The sequence below is a fragment of the Cololabis saira genome, chromosome 3 (genome assembly GCF_033807715.1).
Source record: "Cololabis saira isolate AMF1-May2022 chromosome 3, fColSai1.1, whole genome shotgun sequence".
NCBI lineage: Eukaryota > Metazoa > Chordata > Actinopteri > Beloniformes > Belonidae > Cololabis > Cololabis saira.
In genome coordinates this window covers 46,394,680-46,415,836 of record NC_084589.1, presented here as the reverse complement: position 1 = coordinate 46,415,836, position 21,157 = coordinate 46,394,680, and the positions used below count along the sequence as shown (strand labels likewise).

At 39.8% G+C, this 21,157-nt stretch overlaps 1 protein-coding gene across 1 annotated transcript; it reads left to right on the top strand.

The window, feature by feature from the left end:
• The first annotated feature begins 450 nt into the window (after nucleotides 1-450).
• Nucleotides 451-20,268, top strand: LOC133440692 (zinc finger protein 420-like). The gene is made up of 3 exons (XM_061718010.1): nucleotides 451-1,925; nucleotides 9,650-9,740; nucleotides 19,028-20,268. The coding sequence occupies exons 1-3, from the start codon at nucleotides 597-599 to the stop codon at nucleotides 20,215-20,217; spliced, it is 2,610 nt and encodes an 869-aa protein (XP_061573994.1). The 5' UTR covers nucleotides 451-596; the 3' UTR covers nucleotides 20,218-20,268.
• Nucleotides 20,269-21,157: the final 889 nt, after the last annotated feature.

Here is a 21,157-nt window from a genome sequence, read left to right as displayed (position 1 = left end):
CTTTTCACTGCATCAGACTTTTCGTCGATTCCGTTGGCGACAAGAAACAGTTCAAATCTCTGGATCCAGACTCTCCAAATTTCTGCTAGATTTCCTCCTAGATTTAATGAGGTTGGAGGTTTCATCTGCTCCATTTTGCCTTCTTATCTTTGTTTTCCTTCAAGTTTTTACTCTGACACCATGTTATATATGATGCGGAAGAAGCCATTTCTAGAACAACAACTTTATTCTTCAACTGTCTCGTTACCAACGCAGTAACACGAGTACTGTCACAGTGCCGCCTAATGGTCACACAGAGTAAAGCACTTGTTTTCAAATATACTACATTGATGAAGGGGAAGACCGAAGGTTCAGGACAAACTTTAAACCTCACACATACAACCAAACAATCAACACTGGGAAGCACTTTTGACTTGTTAAAATCCTATCTTTTTGTAATTCCAGAACTCCCACAAGAAAATGTTTGTAAGGGGAAGGAGGACGGGGTTTTCAGTGACCAGCACCTCGATAACCTGGAGAGGAGCTGCAGCCCGGACCAGGAGGAACCAGGGCATCCACAGACTGTAGAACTGGAGGAAGACTCCAGTCGTCAGGATATGAAGGACAACGACGTAGAGGTGGATGTCTCATTGGTCAATGTCGCTGATGTGAAAATTGGTGAACCAGGACCAAACTGTGCCCAGCTGCTGTTGCACACTTCTCCTGAAGCTCAAAACAAAGATGAGGAAGGGACTGAAAGTTTACGCTCAGAATCCAGTAAAACTGCAGATCCGGAGCCGATTCGACGACACGGTGACCACGAAGATGCTGCTGTCCCGTCAGACAGCAACTGTAAATCAAAGCTGACCAGGACCCACACGGGGAAGAAGGCGTTTTCTTGCAGAACCTGCAGGACAGAGTTCAGTAAAAGTAGTATTTTAATGGATCACATGAAGATCCACACTTGTGAAAAGCTATACCTGTGCAACACCTGCGGAAAATCGTTTACTAAATCATCAAATCTTAAACGCCACATAACCACGCACAAGGGCGAGAAGCCCTACATCTGCAAAACATGTGGAAAAAGTTACACAGAACGTTCCAACCTGGTGGTTCACTCGAGGATCCACACTGGCGAAAGGCCGTACATGTGCAACACCTGCGGAAAAACCTTTACTAAATCATCAAATCTTAAAAGCCACATAACCACGCACAAGGGCGAGAAGCCCTACATCTGCAAAACATGTGGAAAAAGTTACAGGCTACGTTCCCAGCTAGTGATTCACTCGAGGACCCACACTGGCGAAAGGCCGTACCTGTGCAACACCTGCAGCAAAACCTTTACTAATTTATCAGATCTTAAACGCCACATAACCACGCACACGGTCGAGAAGCCCTACATCTGCAAAACATGTGGAAAGAGTTACAGGATACGTTCCTACCTGGTGGCTCACTCGAGGATACACACCGGTGAAAGGCCATTCGTGTGCAACACCTGCGGAAAAACCTTTACTAAATCATCAAACCTTAAAAGCCACATAACCACGCACACAGGCGAGAAGCCCTACATCTGCAAAACATGTGGAAAAAGTTACAGGCTACGTTCCCACCTAGTGACTCACTCGAGGATCCACACCGGCGAAAGGCCGTACTTGTGCAACACCTGTGGAAAAACCTTTACGGGATCATCAGTTCTTAAACGGCACATAACCACGCACACGGGAGAGAAGCCCTACATCTGCAAAACATGTGGAAAAAGTTACAGGCTACGTTCCCAACTAGTGATTCACTCGAGGATCCACACCGGCGAAAGGCCGTACCTGTGCAACACCTGCGGAAAAACCTTTACTGAATCATCACATCTTAAACGGCACATAATCACCCACACGGGGAGAAGCTATATTAGTGCAAGACGTGCAACAACGGTTTTAGCCGCAGAATTGATTTGCTGAGTCACATGAAAAATCACCCGGAGGAGAAGTCTGGTGACTCGTGACAAATGAAGTTCATGTTGTCGTCCTCCGGGGGCAGCTGTCCACTCCTGTCTGACCCACAGAAGAAGAACCCGCAGAAGTCCAACCACCACCTCCTGTGGCTGATGAGCCTAATCCCCTCCCCACAGGGGTTGCAGGTTCAACCCGGATTTATGCTTCTCCGTCAACTTGACGCAGAGGGAACGATGTGGTGGTGTACTTTTTTTTTTAAATTCTGCATTGAGTTTGTTTGAATCCCTGTTCCTTCTTAAAATCTTATTATTTGTTGCTGTTGGTAACTTGTCGTCTCCATGGGCTGTTAGTATGTGCTGAAGTTTCTTTAAACGTGACAGTTTATTTCGTTCATCTACAAAGCCTCTCTCACACATCCTTTTTCCCGTCTGTTTCTTCTTCACTCAAATTCTCTTTGTAAAGTTAATCTGCAGCTCCATGTTGTTAAACTTTCGTTTGATATATTTTGATATATTTACAGTTTGATATATTTACATGTTCAGTTTTTACAACGTTCTTCTGAAAAACACGAAGAAACTTCAGAGAAACGAGGACACAAGAAGAAATGCAACCATCAACACGTCAGAAACAGAACAGCCAACCATCTGTCACCATTTACAGTTTAAGATTAAGATTCACAGAATATTCGAACTTTTTGAGATAGGATATTTGAATTTTCTTAATATGTAAGCCATGATGAGCAATGTGAAAATAATAAAAGGCTTGCAATATTTCAGTTGATTTGTATTGAATCCAGAATGTATGACGTTTTTGTAATTGCATTACTGAAAATCACAATATTCTAATTTTCTGAGACAGTCCTGTTCAAGCTAAAGTTACAACAAATTTGTGTACGTTTTTCATATTATTTACATATTATGAAATTAATGAAATATTATTGAATCACATGTATAAAATCAAGTTGTACTAGATTTACAACTCGTCTGACACATGATTTCTTCTAAAGCTGATGTTGAGATCCGTGTTGAAGCTGCAGATCTGCAGGTTGGAGTGCAGGAAGAAGAGGGAGGATCATCGGGATCAGATTCCAGGAAGAGGACAGACTTTGGATTTAACCCTTTTATATCAGACATCCATTTAGAAGTAAATGTCTTTTTACCTCAACTCATATTTAGTCAGAAATAATCATGAAAATGTAATTAAGTTTTCATTTTAGATGAATGACTTATTATATTGTTTATAATTCTGGAATATTACACTCTCCATATGTAGAAAGAACAGCAGTGCCCCCTGGTGGTGAGTTATAAAAGCTCAACATAAACCCAAGAGTGAACAATCTATCGTAATAATAATCATTAAAAACACAAATAAAAAAAGACTTCAGTGCATCAACAAGAGGAAAGTTGTCAGTCACGCAGATTATTGGTACAGCGTGATCAGTACAACCAGCATTTAGCTCAGAAAACAATGTGGAAAGAGAAATGTCATCAAATGAAGTTGAAAAGTGGAGATGCACTTTTGTCCTTTTTCCTCAACTTCCTCAATCACGTCATTTTGATCCAGTTTGTTATTTCACTGGTCTTGGCTTCATCAAATGACACATCCAGGGACAGAAGCCGTGCATAGGTGTTCATCCTGTCCAGGTGTTGGAAGGTGAAGTGAAGCCGAAGCCATCGCTTCATCCACTGATCTGTTGGCACGGTAGGAAAACTGATAGGAATCCACTGTGTCAGGAACCATGGAGTTGATGTGGGTTAAAAAAAGATGATCTGCTCTGTTGGTCTCTGGAGAAGGTTTAATGAAAATGTCTCTCCACATTTCTAGTCCATGAAAGAAGGCAGATTTTATGTCCATCAAATGCAGTGTCCATTGTTTTTGATAACTTCCTGCCACAAGGAGCCTCAGAGACTGAAGCACAGGTTGGAGATTCCTTCTGTAGCAGAAACTTGCACTTCCTCAAAACCTTGTGCAACAAGCCTGGCTTTTGGTACCAGTCCATTTTCCATCTCTTTCAAAGTGCAAACTCAATGAGTGGAGATGCACTTTTGTAATAATAATTACAATAATAATAAAAATAATAATATGATAATGGAGGGAGGGCTTTGCTGTTTCAGGGCCGAGACCACTTGCCTTCATGGAGAGGGACATGAATTCCTTCATGAATAAGGACTAAAAATAACGTTAAAGGTATTTGGAATATATTGAACGATGCCATTAGGAAAAGTTCAAGACAGACTAATTATCCACAATATTTAACCAATAACGATGAAGTCATTAATGATATGAATTTGTGTATACAAATGTATTTTGTGAGTTTTGGACCAAAGCTGGCAGAAAAATGTGTGATCTTGGATCAGCTGATGGATGGAAGGAAACATTAATAAGTAGAAATCCAGATTCAATGTTTCTCACAGCTGTGGAGGAGAGAGAAATCATAGATATTGTAAGTAAATGTAAAAACAAGGTGTCAACTGACTGTGGTGATATGACAATAGTCAAAAAGGTTATTGATGGATTGTTAACTGACATACAGCTGTAATCAGTCACTCAGAACTGGGACATTTCCAAAAAAAAAAAAGAAAACTTCAAAAGTCATCCCACTGTACAGAACTGGAGACAGACACCAATTCACTAATTACAGGCCTGATTCTTTACTCCCAACATTTTCTAAGATCTTAGAAAAACTATGTATTTACAGGTTGGACAAATTAATGCCAATCAAAAGGCCACACCCCTAATTACGCATTAAACTTCTTGCTTTATATAATTCCAACCTGCCACAATACGAGGAAAAAGAGGCTTCAAACCCCTGCAGAAAACCTGTGGGTGATTCATGCATGAATGAACCGTCATTCTGAGTTTGGGGGTTAGTTTGGGATCTTTATTCCCTCTAGTGGTTAAATGTTGGAAACTGCAGCTTTAAATGTGTCTTGTATATCTATATATTTCACACCAAAATCAGTTTGATAGTTTGATAGTTTGATCAGTTTGATATTTAAATCTTTTGATGTCTCAAAGACTTACCATGTGTATTATTTTGAAGCCCATTGCAATAAAAGTTTCTTAACAACATAAATGTTTTATGACAAATAATAAAGAACACATGAATTAAAACATTTTTTTACATATATATATTGATATTAACAATCAGAAGCTTATCATATAAATTGCGTCAGCTCTCATTGTGTCAGAAAAAATAAAACTCTTTCTAAACCTTCTTTTTTTTTTTTTTTTTTTTTTTTTAAGAAACTTTATTGAAAGGTCAGACGTTACAATTAGTGAAACACATTCAGGTGTTCCCAATGCAGGTAGTAATGTACATGTCCCATTACAACAGTAATAATAAACAACAATTAAACAAATGTGGTATATATAATGGCATGACGTTATTGATAGAAAAGATTATAACAGCTGAGTGAATTGAGCATGACGAATAAAACAGCATTAGAAATCCAGAAAGAGTAACAAGGGAACATAAAACTGACCCTAATGTGACATATTTTAAAATGCTTTAACATAAGGTGCAACAGACTGAATAAAATAAATAATAAACAGACATAATGAAATAAAAGGAACTTATATAAATAAGTAATTAAATTAATAAAGTAATAAAACTAGTAAGGAAAAAAAGCCGCTTTTATAAGGGGAAATTCAGACTGATTTTATCCAATTCAGTAGGGAAAATTCTTTAAGAGATCATATAAATTTCGTGCCTTAATTGTTGTTATACGTTTTAGAGATTTCAAATACATTTTAAATTCGTTCATAAATACACAAAATTTGGGGGATGATTTTAGTGTCCTATTCTTGTGGATAAAAAATTTTGCCAAGCAGAGGATTACATTGCAACAGAGTTCATCATTTTTGTTTTTCAAGATCATACCAAAAGTTACATTATCTCTAGAAATAGAGGATGGGAACGATGCAATTTTCCGTTTAATAAATTTGTGAAGGTTATTCCAGAATGTTTGTATTGCATCACAAGAGAAGAAAATATGGTCCGTAGTTTCAATTTCATTTTCACAGAATGTGCACATATTGTCACCGATATTAAAGCGTAATCTAAGTAATTCTTTAGAAGGATAAATGTTGTTCATAATTTTAAAATGCGTTTCTTTCGTTTTGGGGGGTATAGGAAATGTTAGATACATAGTTCTTAATTTATCAATTGATTTTTTATCAAATTTATGTAGTATATCATTTTTGTTTTGTTTGTTGGGGAACAAAGTTCCACTTAGGCAGTTTCTAATGAATTTATTGTTGCATTTCTTGTCCAGGACTGAGATCCCCTGTAGTGACAATGGGGCCAGTTGTGGCATTATAGGTTGGTGTGCCAATATGTTTTTTGTTAGAAAAACAAATCCATGGGGAAGTGCTTTTTGTAATTTAGTGAAATCTGATTTTGAGGGGTTGAATTTATGTTTAGAGCAAAATTGTTCATAATTCAAGAGATTACCATTGGCATCCATTAAATCAACTATAGACCATATATTCCTCTCATACCAATCTTGATAAAATAAAGATTTATTTCGGTATAAAATATATCTATTATTCCAAATCATAGTGGTGTGGGGTGAAAAATTATGCACATATAACATTTTCCAATATAATAGGATTTGTTTGTGGAACTCTGATAATGATACTGGTAATTTATTAACATTGAAATCAGTCGTAAGAAGACAATTCAAACCTCCAATCTTCTTGAATAAGGCATTTGGGATACAGTACCGAAATGAGTTGCTATGTTTGATCCAAAATTTCAGCCAATTAATTTTTAAAGTTCCATTAAGGCAATCAAAATCAATAACTTTCAGGCCACCATCTTTGATTTCCTTAATCATATCACTTTTTTTCATATAGTGTGGCTTGTTTCTCCAAATAAAATTTAGATTTATTTGATTAATAGATTTGATCAGTTTATTTGGGATAGCACTAGAGTAGGCGGGGTAAATACATCTTGATAAACACTCCATCTTGGTTAGATAAATCCGGCCGAGTATTGAGAGGTCTCTTTGGAGCCATGAGTTCAGTATGGCTTTACTCGTTTTTATTTTTTGTTCTACATTCAAGTATTGACTTTGTTTTTGGTCTTTAGTAAGGTACATTCCTAAGTATTTGATTTCTGATTTGATAGGGATATTACAAATGTCTTTAAGTGTTGTATCGTGAATTGCAAAAAGTTCACATTTATTTAAGTTTAAGGTTAACCCTGAGGCTTTAGAGAAATTTTTTATTTTGTCAATGGTAATTGGAATTTGATGTCTGTCTTGTACAAAAATTGTTGTGTCATCCGCCAGTTGGCTGATTACAATGTCGGTACCTAAGACATGTAGGTGTTTAATTTCATTACAATTTTTAATGTATATTGCTAACATTTCTGTGACCAATATGAATAAATATGGTGAAATGGGGCAACCCTGTGGAATCCCTACACTAATATTAAAGCTGGGGGTGGTGCCATGAGGGAGTACGACGCAACTGTTGATATTCTGATACAATCCACCAACTAAATTCCTAAATTTGATTCCAAAACCTAAATGTTCAAGAACCTGGAAGATAAATGGGTGCTCTACTGAATCGAATGCTTTATAGAAGTCCAAAAACAAAAGAAAACCATCATTTTCAATTTGATTTCTATATTCAATAATGTCCATTACCAACCTTATGTTATTGTGGATTGATCTCCCTTTTAAAAAACCAGATTGTGTTTCTGCAATGAGATGTGAAATTTCTGTTTGAAGACGGGTGGAGAAAATATAGGTGAGTAGTTTATAATCAGAATTTCTAAGAGTAATAGGTCTTCTGTTTTCTATTAATCTGGGGTCCTTGCCAGGCTTAGGAATTGAAATAATAAGCCCGTGTCTCATTGTGGGTGGAAGTATACAAGTTTCAAATATTTCCACAAAAGCTTGATGAAGTAATTTTTTTATGTCTTCCCAGAAATGTCTATAAAAGTCTCCTGTGAGGCGTCCGAGCCCGGTGCCTTATTAAGAGAGAGGTGCCTTATTAAGAGAGAGGCGCCTTATTAAGAGAGAGGCGGCCAATCACTCCATCCAGTTCAGCCATGGTTATTTGATTATCACATGTTTGTTTGAAATTATCCCCAACTTTGGGAATATATTCTTCTATATCCTTTAAAAATGTATGGCAGTCTTCCTCAGAGAATTTAGAACTGTAAAGCTGTTTATAGAATTTGAGTATTTCTAAGGAGATTGAATTTGGTTCTGTGATTTCTATATCATTTACTAATAAGGTATTAATGTTATTTTTCTTTTGTCTTCTTTTTTCAAGGCCGCAAAAGTATGCAGAGTTTTTTTCCCCCTCCTCTATCCATTTAGCTCTAGATCTAATAAAGGCTCCCTGTGCTCTTTGAATATACATTTCATCCAATTCAGGTTGAAGATTTAGTATTTTCTGTTTATCATCTTCCGTAGGGTTAAGTTTATTGCAGTAAACATTTAATTGTTTGATAATGTTTAGTTCTTTTTTCTCAAAATCTTTTTTACTTTTTTTACTGAATAAGATGGTAAATTGGCGTATTTTATATTTCAGAAATTCCCATTTTTTGACAGGTGTTGTTAGTTCTTCTGAATTTATAATTTCTGTAATTAGTGATTGAATTTTTTGACAGTAAACATCATTCTTAATTAGACTAGAGTTAAACTTCCAATATTTGTTGGAACAGGTTCTCCTGTTGTTAGGCTTTACATATAAAAGGATAACACTGTGATCAGTGAGTGGAGCGGCAGAGATATCAGAGCTGAGATTATAATTTAGGAGGTTGTTTGCAATTAACCAATTGTCAATTCTGGATTTATAATAGGAGTTAAACCATGAGAATTTAAGTATTCCTGGATTTAAATGTCTCCAAGCATCAGTTAATCCATGGTCATTACAGAAGTTAGTGAAAGTACTGTTTGGATGACTTGAAGAAAATCTAGTCGGACATTTATCAAGGAATTCATCATGGACTAGATTCAAATCACCTCCTATAATGACGTTCTCAGTTGAATATGTTGATTTAATATTATCTAATCGTAAGCCTATTTGTTCTAATAGGTTTTTATTTTCAGTGATCCCGTTGTAGCCATAAATGTTTACTAAGATGAATTTGAAATCATCAATAGTTACTATAAGTATCAGCCAATGACCATTAACATCTGCCACATGAGAGATAATCTGACCCTTAAAGTTTTTCAGTAGAATGGCGACCCCTGCTGATCTTGAAGTGCCATGGCTGAAATACATTTCATCTCCCCATTGTTTTGACCAGAAAGTGATATCTTCAGCCTTGGAATGAGTCTCTTGTAGAAAAATAAAATTAACATTTTTCCCTTTGCAAAACAAAAAAAAGCTTTTCCTTTTGGTTATGTCTCTTAGACCCCTTGCATTAACAGACATCAGAGAAATGTCATTTTTTAACAAAAACATATAACAAACAACATACAAATAAGAACTGAGATGAATTAACGGAACTGAACTGATTTAACAAGAGTAGACGCAAGTTAACCTGAACCTGAATAGTAGCAAAACCCCGAGTCTATTATGAAATCCATTTTCTCCTTCCAATGTGGGGCGATTTTTCCGACGATATCCACCATCATCTGACGCGTGTTTTCTTCTTTCTGTTCTTTCAGCCCATTTACTCTTAGATTCCATCTCCTTTTATACCTTTCCAACTCTGCAGCTCTTTTTTCCAGCTCTGTGTTTTTCTCCTTGAGCAGTCTCACTTCCATTCCCAGCTCTTTGGTTTTTCCCTTGCATTCTTTGATTTCAGCCGAGTTAAACTCGACCGCTTTAGCAATGCTGGCCATGGTGAGTGTGTTTTCTTTTTGTTCTTTTTTGAAGTCCTCCATCATGCTTTGAAGTGTCCCAATTGCTGCTAGGATTGCAGCATTTGAATCATCTCCAGCATGGCTTTCTGCAGTCGTGTTTTCGACTCCTCTTTGTTTTTTCTGTGGAGCTGGTGGTTTAGAAGGTGATGTCAAAGAGTTTTTAGTGCCTTTGGCGTTTGTCTCCATGTTCTCTGGTCCGCAGTAGTCGTGTTGTAGGAGTGCACGTGCACGTGCATTAGTGTTAGTATTCGTTTTAGCCATATTCTTGCGTGTTGTTAGGAATATGGGATTACTTACAGGACGGTGAGTGGCTGTAATTTGTCTTCGGTAGTGTTTACTTTGAAAATAGATTTTTTTTGAATGAGTTTTCCGCTTTTTTAGGGCTTCGCTACTCGGAGCAGTTTACCGTGCGTCTGTTCCCTCCGCCATCAGCCGGAACCTCCTTTCTAAACCTTCTTGCTTGTGTTGTTTTCTCAGATATAAGTCACTTTGGATAAAAGCGTCTGCTAAATGACAGAAGTCGTAGTAAACCAGTGATGAAAAAAATGTATGTATTTTGTTCTAATTATTTTCGTTAGTAAATTAAATTCTTACTGTAACTGCGAGACGGAACTATTCTATATTTAGACCCCGTCCACACGTAGCCGGATATCTGCGGATATCTGCTAAACCGGAGATATTTTCCTACGTTTTGACCTGTCATCCACACGAAAACGCAAATAAACGAAGGTTTAAAAAAACTCCGGGCAAAGTGAAGATTTTTGAAAACTCCGTTTATCTCAAAGTCCGTGTCTGATAAATGTGATGAGTGTGATGTCACAGAGAATGTAGAGCATGTGATTGTTAAATGTGGCAAGTATGAGGTAGAAAGGAACGCTTTAAGAGACAGGATGTACGAGCTGGGACGGGAATGGAGTTTAGTAGGTTATTAGGGAGGAGTGAGGTGATGAGGGATTGTTATAAGGAAATCCTTGTCTTTCTTAAAGATGCAGGGATAGATAATAAGATTTAAATGTGGTTATCTTATTTTATTTAGCTATTTCCTTTTTTTCCCCCTTTAAGTTAGACTGTAACCTGGTGTAATAATGATCCTGATGTTACACACTCCGGTACAGCAGGTGGCGGTAGAACCTAATAACGTTGGTTGTGATCCGCCATTAAACCTAGAGAAGAAGAAGGAGAGGACGGTTCTGTTGTTTCCTTTCTTTTTCCTCTTCAACAATGTCTAAGGTGAATCATCTGAGAGAGTTTATCGGTCAGCGACTAACAGCAGCTGCTGTAGAAATATTGTCAGTGTTTGAAAAAAGCATCTTGGAGTATGAAGAGGAGCTCGACCGTCAGCGCAGACTGTTGGACCTCGCCTGGAAACCTGAAATCAGACTCCACAGAGTCGGTACGTAACCCTGGAAAGTTGAATGAATGAACACATGAGTATGACTCCTACAAGATCCCTTTGTTTCCAGTTAAAAGCCGTGGTGATGAAGCAAACCAACTAAATGGGAAACTCCCCAGCTCAAGCAGCTGCTGATGTGGGATTCGGAAACATCCCGAACTAACTTGTTGTTCTGTTTACTTGGTGCTGCCTTTCATGCTCCATTCACACTCTGGACCAGACTCATATTTCACACTTTATGAATGAATGAATGGATTCATTTTTATTTCGAACATGTATATAAAAAATAAACAGTAACATCTAGTGATGCACCGGAAGGGAAATTTGTGGCCGAAACCGAAACCGAAAATAATAATAAACACTTGGCCGAATACCGAACATGGTTCTTCGCAGTTTTTCATTTATTTTGCCAATTTTTTCACCATTGCATTAATCAAATAAATTTGATTTAGGCATGCTTTCAAAAGAAAAAAATATTTTACAAAATTACAAGGTAGAAGAAAATATTTATTGAACATAAATAAAAAACTGAACATTTTTTTTAAATTTCCCAGCATTTTTTAAATATTCCAGCAAATATAATACCAGCAAAGAACAATAACTTAAAACAAATAAATTAGCAAAATATTTTTTTTTGCCATCTTTGAGCTTACGTTAGGCTTAACTGATTGAACATTGTAACATAGGCCTTAAAACAATAATAATGCATTAAAGCACATTGTAAAAAAAAAAATTGAAAATAATGAAGGATAACAATGAATAATTATCCTCGGCATAAGTCTGCTTATCCTACTTCTTCAGGAAAAGTGGCAGGTTCTTCTTCATGAACAGTAGCTTCTCTGCTTTCTCACTGGCAAGTCGGTTCCTCCTCTCATCGATGATATGAGATGCAGCACTAAACAGTCTTTCACTGTCGGTGCTTGTGCATGGAGCAGACAGGTACCTTGGGATGGGAACAACATTGTAGGTTCAGTTGTTTTATCAATGCCTTAGCAATAACAAAATAAAGAAAAAGGAAATTAATCATTTTCCCATACAAGTAGTCTACCTAATTATTTATATTATTGTTTTAAATATTATTGTATCATATCTCCATTTGTCTTATGCACGCTTCAGTACTTTTATTTGTTTTATTGCTTTTATGTTAAATACAGCTTATTATTATTATCATTACCTGCGTGCCATCTTTGCCAAGTCAGGAAAGCGGCCTTGATTGGTCCTCCAATATGCGAGAGGGTTCTCGCTCCTGGGGATGGGGACTTCTGACAGATAACCATCCAATTGTTAAGTAGTTGCACTTGTCGTCTGGCTGGCATCTGGGTTGTTTTCATGCAGAATCTCATCGAACATATCTGAGAGTGAGGGCACGCGCAACGCATCTGTGCTACGGGCCCTTTTTTCTGCACTCTCTCCCCGATCTCCTGCGCTGTGCGTCTCGTGACCATCTCCATCACCAAGTGGGTTTCCCAGATCCAGCTCAGCCTGGATCATTTCTTGTGTCGTCTGCTTCTTCCCCATATCCAAATAATGATTTTTGTATCGTGGATCAAGCACAGTTGCAATGCAGAACAGAGGTTCGGAGTCTGCCTGACTAAAATGTGTGTTGACAGCCTCTAACAGTGTACGTTTAGTTGTTTTTACTCCGTGGTCTGTTTCAACTTCTTTGATGAGAAGACGCTTTAGTGCAGCAAGTAAGGGGATAACGTCTGCCGCAGATGCATCAGATGAGCTGATCTCCTTTGTTATCTGCTCAAAAGGGGCGAGGAGAGAGAGCGTGTTCTCAATTAACAGCCACTGGTATGAGGTGAATGTTGCGGGTAGATCAAAATCTACTACGTACGCAGCCAGGACTCGCTTTTGTGAAAAAAGGCTTTCCAGCATATAATAGGTGCTATTCCACCGTGTACTCACATCCTGTTGGAGCCGTTTTGGTGGCATTCCTAACTGCTCTTGGATAGACTGTAGGCGCGAATAAGCAAGTGGAGAATGCTTAAAGTGGCCGACAATTTTCCTCCCTGTTGCTATGACATCCGCTATACTACGCTGACTTAACACTCCCTCATTGACTGCTAATTGAAGAGTGTGGGCCATGCACCGTATGCCTTTCAGGTCGCTGTCTTCCATCGCTTTTACCATATTTCTTGCATTATCACTGACTACTGCATGAACTTTGGATCGGTCGATATGCCAAGTGTGAAACATGTTGGAAAATGTCTCGGAGATGGCTACTGCTGTATGGGACCCCCTGAACTCTTGTGAGTGAAGCACATTTTTTTGTAGCTTGAAATCTGCGTCGACCCACTGTGCGGTTAAACTCAGCATACTGGTGGGGCTGACATCTGAGCTCCACATATCTGTAGTGAAGCTGAGGGCTGCAATGTCTGTAGCCAAGAGCTCGTGGACCTGAGTTGCAACGACATTATACATCTCAGAGAAGCACACATCTGAGAAATACCGTCTACTAGGCATGGTGTAACGGGGCTCAATGTGCTCTACAAGCCTCCGAAACCCAAGGTCCTCCACAACCGTAAAAGGTTGATCATCCAAAGCGATAAATTCCATTATCTTGGTAGTAATGCCTTTTGCTTTGGCACTGTCAGTGGCAAACTTTTTTATCTTTTCAAAGACGTCGGCCACGGATGGAGTGACAGCTTTCCTTTTCACTCCCGTCGTCTCTGTCTCATACGCGGCATGCTGTTCAGGGTGTTTTGATTTCAAATGATAAATCAAACTTGTAGTGCTGAAAGACTTTGCAGATGTGCCCCCTCTGGATATTTGAGCAGAACATTCATTGCAAACAGCCATTCTTGTATTATTCTTTGCCACTCTAAAATACTTCCACACTGCTGACATGTTTGCACCGCACCACTTCACTCCACGCTCTTCACTGTTTGATTTCGTCATCTAAACGCGCCTGTAATAGATTGATTTATGTTGTTTTGGTTCCACTTGCTGGTGAATGTTAGGTACAATTCTCATATGGTTAGTTTTTGGTTGGCCAACGATTTATGTGGTGCGCAACCATTACGGGAGCGTTATGTGGTTAGTTTTTGGTTGGCCAACGAATTATGTGCTGCGCAACAGTTACGGAGCGGCCAGTCTATTTCCTTATATTAACGCCGTTATTAATGCCGCGTTCCATTTACCTCGGAAATCGGAACTGGGGACTGGGAATGGCAGCCATCTTGGAATGGTAACTCGGGGGTGGTGAAGCTTCTCCCACTTTCCCAGTAGGAAATCCCACTTCGAGGGGCGTTCCGGTTGAAAATTTTGACTGGGAACTGGGAAATTCCGACTTCCGAGGACAAATGGAACGCGGCATAATTGTTCGGTTTTTTTCCCACTTATTCCACCGAACACCGAAAGTGTTTTTTTGCCAGTTTCGGCCGAACAATTTTGGTTACCGAACAATCGGTGCATCACTAGTAACATCTTCATATTCACATATGTTCGAAAAAAGGAGTAGGAAGAAGTCTACACTTTTTCCTATTTCCTACCCCTTTATAACTCTATGAATTTACATTAATGCTATTATTCTATCTACACAATATCCATATAAATATAGTCCATAAAAATACTATGTAAAACATGCCTATTATGATAAAATCTGTTGTCAAATATCTTGGCATTTCCATCTCTGAAGATTCAGCAGAACGTGAAAATAAAAATGTCTGGAGGGTAATTAATGAATGCCAAACCAAACTTAACTCCTGGTTATTAAGAGACATCAGTTTATTAGGTTGTATCTTCTTAACCAAAATGGAAAGTCTCTCCAGATGTATTTATCCAGCAAACTCATTGTCTATTCCCAATAACGTAATCCATCCATCCATCCATCGTCCGCCGCTTTATCCGTTCCCGGGTCGCGGGGGCAGCAGCCTCAGCAGAGATGCCCAGACTTCCCTCACCCCAGACACTTCCTCCAGCTCCTCCGGGGGGAGTCTGAGGCGTTCCCAGGCCAGCCGAGAGACATAGTCTCTCCAGTGTGTCCTGGGTCTTCCCCGGGGTCTCCTCCCGGTGGGACATGCCTGGAACACCTCCCTAGGGAGGCGTCCGGGAGGCATCCGGTACAGATGCCCAAGCCACCTCAGCTGACTCCTCTCAATGTGGAGGAGTAGCGGCTCGACTCCGAGCTCCTCCCGGGTGACCGAACTCCTCACCCTATCTCTAAGGGAGCGTCCAGCCACCCTGCGGAGGAAACTCATCTCGGCCGCTTGTATCCGCGATCTTGTCCTTTCGGTCACTACCCAAAGTTCATGACCATAGGTGAGGGTAGGTGCATAGATTGACCGGTAAATCGAGAGCTTCGCCTTTCGACTCAGTAATAATAATAATAACGTAATCAAAAAGATTAATCAGGTTAACTTTGATTATACATGGAGAAAGAAAATGAATTGCATTAGGAAAACTGAACTGACCAAAGAATTCAAAGATGGAGGCCTGCAAGTTATAGATTTAGATTTTATTAATGGAAACCTAAAAAAGGAACTGGTTGAAATCTTTTCTACACAATAAGAGCTTTTGGTATCATATCCCCAGAGTAATTTTTTTTTATAGATATCTTTATTGAGGGCATTAAAAAAAAGAAAAAAAGAAAAAAAGAAGATTTACAATAACAATATAATTATCAATATTTTCCCCCCTTTTTTTTTACTTTTCATAACATTAATTAAACCAAAATAAATAAATAATAAGAGAAAAAAGAAAAATAAGAAAAAGAAAAAATAGATTAAAAAAGGAATTAATAAATAAGTAAATAAAAATAAAAACAACAGCACACCCTCTCCCCTCCGTCACATGGTCAATAAATTACATCATTCAAAATCATTTAACATATGTCTATTAATACTAGAACAAAAATGAATAATAAATATAATCAAGTCCTGTGTAAACACATTCATTAATACAGTAGATGATTCAGATCATTTCAGTTCAGAGTCATTTTTAATAAACTGGGAGGCATTGAACTGTTACTAAGATGCAACTTTACCGTTCAAATTTCATGCTTTAGACCAGGGGTTCTTAACCTTTCTGACCTTGGGGCCCAATTTTTTCAGTACAGAGTGGCCCGGGGCCCATTAAATATAAACACTGTATAGCAGGGGTATTCAACTAAAACTTTAAGAGGTCCATTTAGAGAAAATTTACTCAAGCGAAGGTCCAGAACATCATAATATATATAATATATATATATATATATATATATATATATATATATATATATACATACACCCACACATACAGAAGGTAAAGCAGTAATAAATAAGAAAGGAATGGAAATATGGCAGAAAAGGTGGGAGGAAGACCAGAAAGGACAGGGATATCACAAAATACAAAAGTCTATGTGTGTGTGTGTGTGTATATTCAAGTAGCCTCATAGTTGTATCAACATCTGCATCTGACTGTTATATTAAAAAAAGTACATATTTGCCAATTAACATGTTTAACTTGAATGAAACATTTTTTTCTCTTAAAAATAAAGTAGATTTTATTTTATTTTTCAAATGCTATCTTATTTTATTTCTCTACCAGCAGTTTGAATTTCCCCTTTTCTTTGTTAATTGTCTCAACACATTTTTATACTAAATTAATATAAACACATCTTAACAATTTAACAGTTTTTCTTTCTTCCCCTCTTATAATCTTATGCCCCCACTTTCTGTTGTTCAGTGAGAGAACTGAGCTCTAACTTCTCCTGTCAGGACTTAAATCTGGGCTGGATGGTGTCAGGTTCTCATGCACATGTGAAGGTGCTCATTGTTGAGCCTGAAACGATATTTAGTTTTAATTATGTTCACTGTGGAGAAAGCTGCTTCACAGCTGTATCTGGACCCAAACAGGATGTTTTAAGATGGTCAGTTTATTTTTCTGTGACTTCAGTTCAGACTTGAGTCGATATGTTTGATGAAAAACTTTGTGTTTTGTTTCAGTGGCGTTTCACTTTCGCACTTTGAACGCCCCGGTCCCTGAACGTATGAGACACTGGTTTTGTCCCAGTGGGAAGACTGATGAATTTGTCCATTCCGGGTTGCATATTTAAAAATACACTGAGGACAAAACTTAGTTTGATTTTACTTTAAGTTATTTACATTAATAAGTTGTCAGTTGACTCAGTGTGTCGGGTTTCATCGGAGCCTGATCAGCTGCGACGGGCAGAGCCAGCACCGCAGCTCTCTGGTCGCTGCAGCAGTTACTTTCCGATGCTTTTGCGAAAGCCCGAACAGTCCAGTCCAGCACACACGACAGCCCACGCATCTACATCTAGCATCTTTCACCAGTAACGACGGAGCCGCCCGAGCGGCACCGACCTCCCCGGCCGCGGGGACGCGTCGGGATAAATGATCACGCCGCGCTCGCTTGCTCTGGGCGCAGACCCAATTAATCGATCCCTGATCCTGGCGGATCTAAACCTACTCTGTGCAAAATGAAGGATTTTCTCTGTAACTACACACCATTTCTCTTACTATTACACGTACAGCTAGCTGAGTGTCTTCTTCTCCTCATTTGGTCGAGAGTTGCTATGCAGTCCGGCGGCCCACACGTACAAAACTGAATTCTTTTGGCGGCCCACTAGATGGCGCTCGCGGCCCAAGTGTGGGCCGCGGCCCTATGGTTAAGAATCACTGCTTTAGACTTAATCGTTTATTTTGTAGAAAAGATGCAGGTCACAGTGTGAGATGACACTGGCAAAAAACGTGATGGTTGGAGGATGCTCATATATGTGTTCATATGCTGTACTTGTAGTTAGATCTTTATATATGACACGGAAGAAGCCATTTCTGGAACAACAACTTTATTCTTCAACTGTCTCGATACCAACGCAGTAACACAAGAGTACAGTCACAGTGCCGCCTAATGGTCACACAGAGTAATGCACTTGTTTTCAAATATACTACCGTATTTTCGTGACCATTCGGCGCACCGTGTGAAAAGGCGCAGTCTCATTTTTAGATTAAAAACACACATACGGCGCAACGACCCAAAAGGCGCAGTCTACAGACACGGAGCTGCACACACGCGCGTGCCGCAAAACACACACACCCGCTGCAGAACACACACACAAGCACACAAGTGTGCTTATTTAAAAATAGAGCGGGAGCAAAACTTAGTTTGATTGTATTTTATTTAATTTTTTTACATTAATCAAACCCTTCAAAGGCGCGGATCCCGTCTTTCCCCGGCGCGGACCCCGTCTTTCCCCGGCGCGGATCCCGTCTTTCCCCGGCGCGGATCCCGTCTTTCCCCGGCGCGGATCCCGTCTTTCCCCGGCGCGGACCCCGTCTTTCCCCGGCGCGGACCCCGTCTTTCCCCGGCGCGGACCCCGTCTTTCCCCGGCGCGGACCCCGTCTTTACCCGGCGCGGACCCCGTCTTTACCCGGCGCGGACCCCGTCTTTACCCGGCGCGGACCCCGTCTTTCCCCGGCGCGGATCCCGTCTTTCCCTGGCGCAGGCACCATTTCATGAAGCGAAAGCACCAAGACAGACCTCCATGAAAATGTTCAATTTTAATTTCTTCCGCCAGCGCTACTGCTTCAGTTTGAGGATGGTCTCATTCACGTCCGCAACTCACGGGTGCTTCACAGGCCCCCTTCTCCCTTTACCGTTCTCATGATGGCCGTCCGCCTTACATTACCGTAATACAGGTAATAGATACGGCGCACCGTTTCATGGGGTGCGCAGCACATTTATAAAAGGAAAAAAGAATTTTATGTGCGTCGTATGGTCGCGAAAATACGGTACATAGATGAAGGGGAAGACCGAGGATTCAGGACAAAGTTTAAACCTCACAAATACAATAAACAATGGGAAGCACTTTTGACTTGTTAAAATCCAATCGTTTTGTCCCTTTTTTGTAATTCCAGAACTCCCACTAGAAAATGTTTGTAAGGTGGAGGACGACGGGGTTTCCAGTGACCAGCACCTCGATAACCTGGAGAGGAGCTGCAGCCCGGACCAGGAGGAACCAGGGCATCCACAGACTACAGAACTGGAGGAAGACTCCAGCGGTCAGGAGATGAAGCACGAGGACGTAGAGGTGGATGTCTCATTGGTCAATGTCGCTGATGTGAAAGTTGAAAATGGTGAACCAGGACCAAACTGTGTCCAGCTGCTGTTGCACACTTCTCCTGAAGCTCAAAACAAAGATGAGGAAGGGACTGAAAGTTTCCGCTCAGACTCCAGTAAAACTGCAGATCCGGAGCCAATGAGACGACACGGTGACCACGAAGATGCTGCTGTCCCGTCAGACAGCAACTGTAAATCAAAGCTGACCAGGACCCACACGGGGCAGAAGGCGTTTTCTTGCAGCACTTGCAGGAAAGAGTTCAGTAGAAGTTGTAATTTAATGGATCACATGAAGATCCACACTAACGAAAGGCCCTATCTGTGCGACACCTGCAACAAAACCTTTACTAGATCATCACATCTTAAAAGCCACATATACACGCACACGGGCGAGAAGCCCTACATCTGCAAAACATGTGGAAAAAGTTACAGGCTACGTTCCACCTTGGTGGTTCACTTGAGGATCCACACCGGCGAAAAGCCGTACCTGTGCAACACCTGCGGCAAAAGCTTTATTAGATTATCAAATCTTAAAAGCCACATAACCATACACACGGGTGAGATGCCCTACATCTGCAAAACATGTGGAAAAAGTTACAGGCTATCTTCCCACCTGGTGGTTCACTCGAGGACCCACACCGGCGAAAGGCCGTACCTGTGCAACACCTGCAGCAAAACCTTTGCTGATTTATCACATCTTAAACGGCACATAACCACGCACACGGGCGAGAAGCCCTACATCTGCAAAACATGTGGAAAGAGTTACAGGCTACGTTCCACCCTGGTGGTTCACTTGAGGACCCACACTGGCGAAAGGCCGTACCTGTGCAACACCTGCGGAAAAACCTTTACTAAATCATCACATCTTAACCGCCACACAACCACGCACACGGGTGAGAAGCGATATTTGTGCAAGACGTGCAACAAAGGTTTTAGCCGCAGAATTGATTTGCTGAGTCACATGAAAAATCACCCGGAGGAGAAGTCTGGTGACTCGTGACAAATGAAGCTCATGTTGTCGTCCTCCGGGGGCAGCTGTCCACTCCTGTCTGACCCGCAGAAGTCCAACCACCACCTCCTGTGGCTGATGAGCCTAATCCCCTCCCCACAAGGGTTGCAGATTCAACCCGGATTTATGCTTCTCCGTCAACTTGACGCAGAGGGAACGATGTGGCTGTGTACTTTTTTTCTTAAAGTTCTGCATTAAGTTTGTTTGAATCCCTGTTCCTTCTTAAAATCGTATTATTTGTTGCTGTTGGTAACTTGTCGTCTCCACGGGCTGTTAGTATGTGCTGAAGGTTCTTTAAACGTGACAGTTTATTTCGTTCATCTACAAAGCCTCTCACACGTCCTTTTTCCCATCTGTTTCTTCTTCACTCACATTCTCTTTGTAAAGTTAATCTGCAGCTCCATGTTGTTAAACTCTCTCCATCTACTCCATTCAGAGTTTAGTCCAAGTTTGATATATTTACATGTTCAGTTTTTACAACGTTCCTCTGAAAAACACGAAGAAACTTCAGAGAAACGAGGACAAAAGAAGAAATGCAACCATCAACACGTCAGAAACAGAACAGCCAATCATCCGTCACCATTTACAGTTTAAGATTAAGATTCCCAGAATATTCAAATTTTTTTGAGATAGGATATTTGAGTTTTTCTTTATATGTAAGCCATGATCAGCAATATTAAAATAATAAAAGGCTTGCAATATTTCAGTTGATTTGTATTGAATCCAGAATGTATGACTTTTTTGTTTTTGTAATTGCATTACTGAAAATCACAATATTCAAATTTTCTGAGACAGTCCTGTACAAGCTAAAGTTACAACATATTTGTGTACGTTTTTCATATTATTTACATAATGAGATTTTAACAATATTATTGAATCACATGTATAAAATCAAGTTGTACTAGATTTACAACTCGTCTGACTCATGATT

What these genes read in the sequence shown, in the direction of transcription:
- LOC133440692 (XM_061718010.1), top strand. Translation starts at nt 597, where the DNA reads ATGAAGGACAACGACGTAGAGGTGGATGTCTCATTGGTCAATGTCGCT. An exon ending in TTTTAGCCGCAGAATTGATT is followed by an intron (nt 1,926 to 9,649) that starts TGCTGAGTCACA and finishes CTCCTTGAGCAG; the next exon opens with TCTCACTTCCATTCCCAGCT. An exon ending in CTTTAGCAATGCTGGCCATG is followed by an intron (nt 9,741 to 19,027) that starts GTGAGTGTGTTT and finishes AACTCCCACTAG; the next exon opens with AAAATGTTTGTAAGGTGGAG.